Source organism: Trematomus bernacchii, unplaced genomic scaffold (genome assembly GCF_902827165.1).
Source record: "Trematomus bernacchii unplaced genomic scaffold, fTreBer1.1, whole genome shotgun sequence".
Lineage (NCBI taxonomy): Eukaryota > Metazoa > Chordata > Actinopteri > Perciformes > Nototheniidae > Trematomus > Trematomus bernacchii.
This window is the reverse complement of record NW_022987515.1, coordinates 147,335-158,343: the sequence shown is the minus strand read 5'-3', so window position 1 is coordinate 158,343 and position 11,009 is coordinate 147,335. Positions and strand designations below refer to the sequence as shown.

At 42.5% G+C, this 11,009-nt stretch overlaps 2 protein-coding genes across 3 annotated transcripts; one reads left to right on the top strand and one right to left on the bottom strand.

Moving 5' to 3' along the window:
- Window positions 1–1,464: 1,464 nt before the first annotated feature.
- Window positions 1,465–5,727, top strand: LOC117471021 (myozenin-2). Of its 2 annotated transcripts, none has more exons than XM_034115811.1 (6): window positions 1,465–1,618; window positions 2,050–2,149; window positions 3,075–3,238; window positions 3,749–3,830; window positions 4,394–4,577; window positions 5,386–5,727. In XM_034115811.1, the coding sequence occupies exons 1-6, from the start codon at window positions 1,532–1,534 to the stop codon at window positions 5,567–5,569; spliced, it is 801 nt and encodes a 266-aa protein (XP_033971702.1). In that variant the 5' UTR covers window positions 1,465–1,531; the 3' UTR covers window positions 5,570–5,727. The 2 variants fall into 2 exon arrangements, with proteins under 2 accessions (XP_033971702.1, XP_033971693.1); XM_034115802.1 differs by having other exon boundaries at window positions 3,749–3,902.
- A 250-nt stretch (window positions 5,728–5,977) lies between these two features.
- On the bottom strand, window positions 5,978–10,964 carry rbm22 (RNA binding motif protein 22). The gene is made up of 11 exons (XM_034115791.1): window positions 10,867–10,964; window positions 9,539–9,592; window positions 9,422–9,451; window positions 9,175–9,307; window positions 8,968–9,068; window positions 8,526–8,698; window positions 8,147–8,347; window positions 7,811–7,975; window positions 7,298–7,386; window positions 6,947–7,075; window positions 5,978–6,694 (listed from the first exon to the last, which is right to left on the bottom strand). The coding sequence occupies exons 1-11, from the start codon at window positions 10,918–10,920 to the stop codon at window positions 6,540–6,542; spliced, it is 1,284 nt and encodes a 427-aa protein (XP_033971682.1). The 5' UTR covers window positions 10,921–10,964; the 3' UTR covers window positions 5,978–6,539.
- Window positions 10,965–11,009: the final 45 nt, after the last annotated feature.

Below are 11,009 nucleotides of genomic sequence, written 5' to 3'. Positions count from 1 at the left end.
CTGTCAGCAACTGGTGGCTGTGCTCTTAGGTGACACGAACACGCTGCGGGGGCAACCTCTCAAACACAGATGACACTTGTTCATCTTGTTAATTCCTTCTTCAGAAACTTACTTTTTTAGTAATGTATTATCAATTAACAAGATAGATAAGACATAGATTTGAATAAAATGGGAATGACTACTCACTGAGGTTTAGTGTGATGCAGCGCAACACAAAAGCTGAAATGTTATATATTAAAGGAAGCTTCTAATCTACTGTGGTTTTGTTTTACAAAGAGGTCTCTCTTATTCTACAATGCAAACACTTCTTTCTTTTTTTTGGGCAGCAACAATTTAATGTTCCATTGTGTGTCTGCAGATGATGTTCTGTGACTCAGGATGACTCCACATTTTCTTTCTAAGGCCGGGAGGCTTCCCACTGGGTGGGGGGTGGATAGTGGTGTTGTGGAGCAGGGCAGGTGTTAAATCGATATCCAATCTCAACAGAGATAAGGAAAATGTTTTTTTTCCCCTACAGGCTCCTGCTGAGCTCAATGAATCAATATATGGGGGGGAAAGCTACTCTATAAAGACTTACTTGAGTTCAAAAAGGCCACATATAAAGTTAAAGGGCATCAATTCTAGTGCAACACAAAATGTGAGTTTATACAGAATTCACAACTTCAGCTTGGTAGGCTGTTGGTAGGCCAAGGATTAAAGAAAACAAAATAGCAAACACACTGTGTTTTGTATTACCATCCATTACACTGCTGAATAACAGAGATGTGTAGAATGTCCAAAACTCACAGCAGTGTTTAAGAAAAGGACGTCAAAGGTCTCAGACCATCAAAAATAGAAGAGCAAACTGCCACAAAGTTTAACCTTTGACCCCAAAGTGCTAAACTGAATCACATCCTGTGATCGCAGTGACCTCATCAAATTTAGAGCAGCTCCCATAACATTTTGTTGCAAACACATGGCGTGTTGGTACATGTGGCAGAGCAGTTACACAGTGCTTTAGAGAAGAGAGAAATATAAATGGTTTGTGTGTGTGTGTGTGTGTGTGTGTGTGTGTGTGTGTGTGTGTGTGTGTGTGTGTGTGTGTGTGTGTGTGTGCGTGTGCGTGTGCGTGTGCATGTGCGTGTGCGTGTGCGTGTGCGTGTGTGTGTGTGTGTGTGTGTGTGTGTGTGCTTAAAGTGAAGAGTGTGGATGCTTGGCTTTTCTGAGAGCTCAGTGTCACTGTCTGGACAGCAGCTGTTATCACTCACACACACACACACACACACACACACAAACACACATACACACACATACACACACCCAGGCGATCAGATTTGCATTATCACAGAAGCTTGAGGTCAGGATGTAAATCTTTATACTTGCCCCTTCCCCATAATCGCCCTATTTTACCCCCTCCCTAAACACTCCCTCCATCCATCCTCACTCTCTTATCCCTCTACTGAAATAACCCGGTGAGGTAAGCACCCGAGGCATGCCGGGATGAGTTTTATAGGGACTGCTCTTTCTCTGCCTGGTGAGTCAGAGAGGATCAATGCCCAAACCCATCTGCAGTTCGAGAGAAAACACACGACCATCCAGAGCAGCTCCGACAGAGACACACAGAGAGGCAGGAGCACAGGTAAGGACTGAGGTGCTACGGTCAAGAGAAGGCACTGCTAACCGTCTGTGTAGAAACTGCCAGGTCCTTTCACAAACAGTTAATAGGTCACTTATAAGACTTTACATTTCTATGAGACTCGAGTGACAGCTTTAAGGTGGAAAAGATGCACTGGGATTTTTATCTGTGAGTTAAGCAGTAAATTAATGAAAAACCAGTTCACAAAAGTAGGAAAATAAGAATTACAATTTGAGAATCAGGCATTGCCAGACTAATGAAGTTGAAAAATATGCTGAAATGGTTAGGACAAAAATGTAACTAATATATAATTTGATGCTATACAAAGTGTGTTTTCTGTTGCTTTTTCCATTTAACATAAAGAGCGATTTGCAATGGCACATGTACATATATTTAATAATCATTATTCACATGGCAACATGTGTGTCGATCAGAGGAAGAATATGATGACGATGATGATGCCGTCAGGCTTGGATGACATGACTAAGCAGAGGATGATGCAGGCTAAGGCTCTGTGTAATGAGGCCAGAGGAGGTAAGTGTGGATGTGGAGACACAATTGATTACATTTGAATTATTTCTAACATAACTACACATACATAATAATCAAGAATGAGCTGATACATGGTTTATTTTACATACTGGTTAACATATCTTAAACAAATTGGTATACTCTTGCTTTGCATTTACACCCATATTAAAAATGCCACAGTGTGTGATCACAAGCTTAGGCTGTCAGTCGTAGTGGAGCCAAACATCAAAGAATGTTCGCCCACAGCGTGAGGGCCCAGCAGTGTTGTTGAAATCCTCCAAACATTACAGAAGGGACCATCCCGGTTGCTGTCCGCCAGCAAGGCTTTAAAACCAAGTCCCCTAAACTCAGCAAAATGTGACTCCCACCACTGGATTTTACGCAGGCCGATCAAAGGCAGCTCCTCGAGGGTGGCCCTTGCCCTGACTTCTCCAGACGCTTTACATGTGTGAGTCATGAGTCTTTTATCAAAACATTTTATTTTTATGCCCAGTTACCCATGCGACCCTGGACCACAACAAACATTACACACCCCTTGACATCATCTCGAGGCTATTTCCGACCCTACACTCTGCCTTGGTATAACACGAGAAGAGACCTTGAGCAAAAGCGGATACCAACTTAGTGATGCTGCACACGGTTCATCTTTCTTACATCAGCACCCCATAGCTGTTAAACTGAGACAAGAAGATCAGAGGAGACATTATGATTTGCCAAAGGTTCTTATAAGTCTGTGTTACTATCCATCTCTTTGTATGTAGGTTGCTTTTATAATTGCCTTGCACTAACAACTACCCCAATGTGTCTGTGCAGGGTTAAAGCCACCTAACCTGATGTCATGCAACACACAACAATACAAACCCAAGTAGATTCACTACTGTGATACAGTCATTTATAAAAAGAAAATGTGTCTGTCGTGTTGTGCCAGGGGGTCTGAACCTCGGGAAGAAGATCAGCGTCCCAAAGGATGTGATGATGGAGGAGCTCAACCTTGAATCTAATCGAGGCTCTCGCATGTTTCAGGAGAGACAGAAGAGGGTCGAGAGGTTCACACTGGAGAATGCTGCCAATGTTGCTTACAACCCCAACAATGTAAGGAACTGAGAGAAAGCACAGAGCGCACGACTCCTGTTCACTGACAGCCACCTACACACCCAAGATGATGTACCTGTGTTTCTACTACAATACAGTACTAGAGGATCTTGTTTCTTTTAAAAAGTCTCAAAAACGAATTACATCATTCAGGAAAGCTCCCTTTAGAGCCAACAAAGGACATTATACAGCTGTTTTCCCAGGAAGATGTATCACGTTGAAACCGAGTAAACTGAATGTTCATGTTACATCAGAGTCCCCCTTTATAAAGTGTGTTTTTGTGACTTTCTCTTGACAGTTGCATTTTTACAAATTTGGCATGATTTAGTATAATTTCTTTCTTTACCATGCATGCATTTTAAAATGTTAGTTCCTATATAAGATGTATACATTTGTATCTTTAAAATTGTAACGTTCATATTTATTTTTCCCTGTCGTGGTTGAAAATGTGACAAATTCATTTTAAAATGTCAACATAAATCTCACTTTAAATGAATGCCCATGTCCCAGGTCTATGCAGAGGCTGTCCCTCCCCCACAGATCATTCAAGAGCCCCAGGGGGGAAAAGAGAACAAAACTTTCTCGGTCACTGGTAAGCACAGCCTGGTCATGAACCTTCAGAAGACTGTAGCAAAGAAGGGCAGTCCCGACGTCCTCGCTCCAGGTAAAGTCACTGCAAAGCCAAATGCTAAGGCATGCCTGATCACTGTATCTAACTTTGATAGTGTTCAATTTTTATATAGAAATGTATTGAGCAATTAAATTAGTTTTCCTTTTGGCAGTGTGCAGAAAGCACCTACAGTATGTGCCCATCTTTGCCGAGTGCTGTTCTCTATTAGTCCTGACAGAAGGCAGTGCTTATAAGCTGACTGACATCTGATCTGAGCTCTGTTTATTATCGGGGATTCACACAGATGTAATTACTGTAGCCTCCACTGTTGACAGGAGTGGCATCAAAGAGTTTTAAATGAGCATTAGATCTGTTTTTGCTTTGTAATTAGTTTCAAACCAAGGGAGTGTCAATTTCTCTAAACAAAGGGCCTTTTTCTGCCTACACTGGATATAAAAGATAGAATTACCCAGATCAAAGTAAGACATCTTTCTCTTTACCCATTGTTGTATCTTACTATCGGTGACATCAGATCTGTTTGTCAGGATATTCTGGCCCTCTGAAGGGAGTTCCTCATGAGAAGTTCAACACAACAGTAATCCCCAAATCCTACACTTCCCCATGGCACAACGCTTTGGGAAACAACGTAGAGCTTCTTAACGCCATCAACACCCAGCTGCCCGAGCTCCCACAAAAACCTCAGCCTTCAGACTACAGGTGCTTCAACAGGTAAATCTGCCTTCCCACATGTTCTGCTGCTCACATCACTAATCTAAAATGTATGAATAGTTAGATCCTATCGGCTGGAAGCACAGGCGTCCTCAAATAGAGCCACATGACCTGAGCATGTCATCCATCACAATCATCTCTTCCCTCGGCTCCACTCCATGTTTCCACAGTTTGAAAATGAATCTCTGGCTTGCACCTCCTTGGAGCGTGGCTGTATGATGGCTATTTTCAAACCCGTTCTTGAAAGGTGATCCACTAGGGTGCTGCCAGCTTCAAATGCCTTCCCCGCAAAACAGATTACGCACGAAAGGGAATCGCCTTTCTCACAGCACACAAGGAATTGCATCACACCAGCGCGCCAGTACAAAGGTTAAGCCCGGACAGATGGAGTAATGGACAAAAATATGAAAGACAAACTCAGACTTAAGTCAATTAAGGCTGTTAATCACTCGATTTCTGCCAGCCAGTCAGGAACTGTACCCCCTGCGGGGGGATCCGTTTACACTCTTAAGATTATTATAAAGTTGTGAAGCCTTAATTAAATCTGAACTCTAATGGTCAGAGCAGCTACACAAGTAGAAAAGGTTGAACATACTTTCAGTAGCACACCCTGGGTGGCTTCCTCCTGTTAACCGCAGTTAGAATCAGAGATGACCAGACTGGGTATCATGCATCATTTAAAAAGTCCCCCCACCCACTTTATGGGAGGAAGTCCGAGCCATATGATACCTAGGGTCATATTCTGCCAGGAAAATGTAACACAATGCACTCATCCTGCTTAGTAACAACTCCGCTCTTTGTCTCTGAGATCTGCCAGGCCGTTCGGGGGTGCAATGGTCAGCCAGAGGGTGATCCCAGTGATCAGATTTGAGGCCGTGGAATCCCAGCAGCTGCCCGGCGTCGCTCTGGACCGCATGTGCCGACGGCCCAACTTCAACAGAGCCCCCAGGGGATGGGGAACCGATTACTACCCTGAATCTAATGAACTATGAGAAGGAAGCTCATCAGCTGAGAGACTGAAGCACTGACCCCCGCTTGCTGCTCTCTTCCTACAAAGTTGATCCCCGTTAATCAGCGGGCACAACAGGGGAGAGAAAAACACTCCTGCATGATAAATAAAGAGCTTTGCTGCTGCTGAGAGGTCTGACTAGATGAGGTAAACTCAGAGGGCTGCTGTCCCTTCGCTGCCAGTCGTCTCAGACAATGCTGCCACGGGCTGAAGTGGTTTCCTTTTGTTGTCCTTAGCAGTATCTGATCCATCTACGTCAACCCCCGACATCCTCCTCTCCACACTCCCAAGACTCCATCTGATAGTTGTCAGACTGTGACTTTACATCTTTACCCTTTCTCTGTATTCTACTAAAGCAAGTGTTATTGAAAAATAAGTACTCTTGAGATGATCAATGTCAAAATGGCCTCATTTTAATGACAAGTGAAAACAACATTGAAAAGAAAGCCTTACAATAAACAAAGTCAATATGCTGTGGAATATTAAGATTGTGTCAAATAAAAAAAGAATTACTGAAAATTAACAGCTTTAAAAATGCTCCTCAGAATCCTACTCCATGTTGCAAGATGTGACAAAAACTAATTAAACAGAAGTATACATTTTAATATATACAACAGCTCCAACACAGGAGCCTGTGTAAACCCTGGCCCTGATCACAGGGGCCGGTGTATGAAGTCTGCTGATGCCGCTCGAGTACTTATTAACTGTGAGAAGAGACAAAGTCATCTTGGAATATCCTGGCTGTCTTCTCTCTAGACACAGATGGTGCTTGTTCAGTTCATTCACTTCACTGCAGGTGGCCTAATAAATCTGATGTTATCCGGTAAGACATGACGAGGTTTCCTGCCAGAAGTAGTCTGCAGGATTCAGGCCCGCTGACAGCATCTGAAGTGAAAGCACCTGACCAGGTTTGAAGTAGGGAACAGAATGGCAGTACGGGGTCACTCGGGGGGCTATTCGCCTTGACGTGCGCCATGTGCAGCGTGGGCTCCCATGCGCTGAGGATCCTGGGAGGGGTAGTGGATTTGACCAGGAGGTCTCATGCTCATTGGAGGGGGCATAGGTGGAGCCATGTGACCCATGGGGTGAAACATTGGAGGGCCAAAACCTGATTGAACAGATGAAAAGACAAAGAGTTAGAGGATTGGGCATCTACACTTTCTCACTGTTTAAGTCATTTCCATTATATAAATAGAGTTAACAGCTTCGCAAAAATGTATTGTGTAATTCTATAAAAACAGATCAGGAATACCAAAATGAAAATTTTAAAGTTTATGGGAAATTTGTAACAATTTGATATTTGACCAATACAACTAAGAATGGGAAATAAGCTGCATCTATGACATGGTGAGGATTTTACCTGGAGGAGGCGGGTTGATGCCTGGAGGGGGGGGCAGAGCGATGTTCATGACCGCAGGAGAGCTGCTAGGGTCCAGGTTGAAGTAGTTAGCAGGAGCTTCTTCGTCTAAAGCTGGAGGTGGAGGAAGAGCTAAAACACAAAAGATAAATACAAATGATTAAACATGACAAATAAATACATTTCAGCGATTTGAATCTGCACTATCAATCAGTGGATAACAATGTAGAAGAAAATGAATGAACAACTAATGACACAATGTACACATTAGAGGCATATTGAAAACCGCACTCGCATGACTACATCACTATGCGTACACACACATTCCAGCTGTCCCTGTGTTAGCACACTCACCTCCAGGCAGTCCAGGTACAGGATCAAGTCTGGTGCCCATCTCACTGACACCTTCTTTGACACCCTCCTTCCCTCTTGCTGCCTGAGACCTAAAAACACAATACACATTTATATAAATACATACACTCAAACATTTAAACAGATCACTTACTTAGTTTGACAGCACTGAATGGTGTGCAGCAGCAGAATTATATAGAAAACTTCTAAATGACCGGCCCAGCACAAATTATTTGCTGTGTTGAAGCTCTTACTGTGTCTGTAATAATTTGTTTTAACCGCTGCAGAGAGAAGTTTGGTCTCAATTGTGATGGTAGCTTTATTAGGCTGTTACTTTCAATAACACATTTTCTCTGAACACCACCTGGTGCTTAATGAGAGCTAAAAATTGGATGGCGGAAGGAGCTTTTAGGGTTGCATCCACAGAAAGGATGAGCGTGGATTAAGCGCCTGGGGGTCGAGTTGGTGATGGGAACCCCGACGCTTCACTTTCATCCTTCATTATTAGCTTCTTACCTTCCCCACTTGACAGTGAGCCTCCGTCCATTAATGATGAGTTTGTTGAAGGACTTCTCAGCAGCCATTTCAGCTGACTGCCGAGTGGCAAACTGGATGAAGGCACACTGCTGCCTCTGGACTATGGTGATGGTGCGGATCTCTCCAAACTGGTAGAAGTGACTCCTGCAATACAAAACAAAAAATGAATGTACAAAAGATAAAAAAACACTGGAAGTAAGAAGGTTTAAAAAGATAAAGTCCCGATAAAACATCACATTGTACTTTATTTGCAACATTAGTGAACACAAATTGTCACAGGGGGTTTGATAGTTGTTACAAGTAAGAAAACCTTACTTGAGATCTCCATCAGTGACAGTGTCTCCCAATCCTCCGATGTAGAGGGTGGAGATGGACTTGTCGTCTGGTGGGTCAAGACGCGGCATAGTTGAGGCCCGTTTCAGCAGCTTGTCAGCCACAGGGTCATTAATGCCGTAGTAACGGTCCTTGATGTTCTGGTCGGCCAGAGGATCATCAGGATCGGTGGGCTTCTCGTGTCTTTGCGAAAAGGACAACCAGAATGAGAAAACTACAACAATATCTAAGAAAGTTACAGTTAACCATGAGAACATTTGTTTTCAATGTTGCCTATTGTAATAAGTACTAATAAATGTATGTTAAATCTCAAACATAAATATGAATTAAGATAAGAAAACTTTCTTGAAGTATCACTGACCTGTAGGGACATTCCTCCCCTCTCTTACACTCTCCTTTCACCCAGAAGGAGCAGATGTGTGGTCTGTTCCTCTTGTAGTATGGCGTGGTCCTGGCCAGTTTCAGCAACATGTCACTAGAGCTGGGCGCTTTACCCAGCTGGCCCACTGGCCGTGTGCCATCAGAATTGGCTATCTAAGAACACAGAAGTTCAAGTAGACATTATTGATCAATTACAAAAATAAATTCCATCCCCAAATGTGGAAATAAAAATGTAAAAACCCTAAAAGTGTATACTACAAATAATATTTATAAAAAGGAACCAGACTTAGGTGATACCTATTGTTTAGATATTTGAAATTGGGGACATCCTAGCAGCTGAGTTTTAGCCATGGTTGCTTTATGGAAATCAGAATAAATAGAACAACAAAGATGTTTTTGTCTGCATTGCACAGCAAGTATACCTCTCTCTCCATGTTCTGTGTGTAGTACTCTTTGTTAACATCCGACTTAGGAACCTCGTCTTTAACTGACAGCCCGGTGTCTCTGACCTGAATAGGCAAACCTGTAAAACACAAGGTGCGACAAGAGGGTTAATCTCATATAGCAACAATCTTAACCAAGCAATACAAAATATAAACAGGTCAAGTAAGAAATTACATGAGACTCACCAAACTCGAGGTCCAGCAGACATGTTTGACAAACATTCTTCATTTTACTGCAGGTCTGACAGACCTCAGTCTTCTTAAAACGCATCCGTGTCCCCGGGCACCATCGGAACACAGTGAATGGACGAGCACAAATCTAACGGGCATAGAATGAAACAATTAGTTTAATACATGTATTTAAATTCTTACATGCAACAAAGTATTAAGTGTATCATAGAACCAAGATTTAAAATACTACGGGAAAACCTACCTTGCACTCTTTCCCATACTTCTCCTTGGTCTGTAAAACAAAGCATTAACACTTGAACCAGCAAAACACAGGTATCAACACTACAAAGGATGATGATACAAAGTAATGAAAACTCACCATGCGGATATATGGGTTTTCTCCTAAACATGTTTGACACAGAATTGGAAAATCCTGAAAAACAAGAGACAAACAGATCTCTATTTAGTCAATTTAAAATAACAAGCACCATTTATGTTATTCATCCAGCAGTCCCTTGTTGTAATTGTTCTAAAAGCAGAAACATACGCTGTTTCACTTACTGCTGTAGTAACCTTAGCAATGTTGCACGAGTGAAAACCTATGGTGAAATCAGGGCAAGTGGACTCACTTCAACTTTACCATCTGTTGAAGGATGCTGTTTCAATCCAAGTGCTAGCTAGCTGTTGAAAAGGACCATGCCCTAATCCACCATGAGAGAAGCAGCCAAACACCCAAATATAAGCAGCTCTTGTGTCTCAAGAGTCAACTACACAGGCTAGGGTTGCACACTTTATATTCTGGTGTCTTAATTAAACCAACATTGGCCAAATGCCCTGTTGTGTCATGGCTAAAGAGAGCAAATTGATTTGCTGCCTTATATAGTAGGGATAAAGACCTTGGGATGCTTGATGCACCACATAGTACGATAAAGATTTAAGATTTGGTACATCTCCAATTTAGTTTACATACCAGGTGTTATCAATTAGTTGACCAGAATCCAGCATAGTTAAAATATGAGAAACATTTTGTACAGAACCGTTTGTAACCCCGAAAAAGTTATGTTTTTTTTTAAGTGTAGGTAACGTGTCAAGGAAGCGAATTTGGTCCCCTCCAGTTAGCAGCTGCTAAGCTAACTGTACCTCGAGCTTTAAGATGAGTTTACAATTGCTAAGCCAATCCAAAATAACAGACAAACACATTTGTATGTATCGGATTGTCTGGGTTCCGCCTTACCCGGCTATACATTGACATGTAACTTGCTTAGTTGTTAGCGAGAACGTTAATTATGGAAACGTCGTTTTATTATTGTTAGCATAAGGTGCTAGTTGTCGCCTTCATTAGCTCAGCTAACTAGCTAGCATTACCACAAAACATGTTACGGTCAAACTAATCAAGTTCTTGTTTCGAGTCAACTCTGGCCGATCTCTTATAATCCACAATTGTTCCGATTATGTTGTGATATTTTATGAATGATGTTAACACAGTAGCTAGCAGAGACATGTTACGAACGCAGCAGCCACGCTTCTACCAGCTAACGCTAGGCTAGGCTAGCTGGATAGCTGGATAGCTGGCTACCAAGCAAACTGGACAGATTTGTGCCCAGTTAGTAGATTTTAGGGCAATGTTAACTCTTTGAAATTAACTGTAAATTACTGTGTTTAAGTCACGCTCACTGTCCCGTACACTTTAATGACGATTACACATACCGCGTCTTCCCAGTTCTGTCTATTGTAGGTGTTGGATCCTAGAGACGTCGCCATTTTGCAGAGTGTGAGCCAAGCGGGAGGTGTCAGACCACAATGCACCGCGCCAGAGAGCCACGTTTCACCTTGGGGTGTCGCCCTATTTC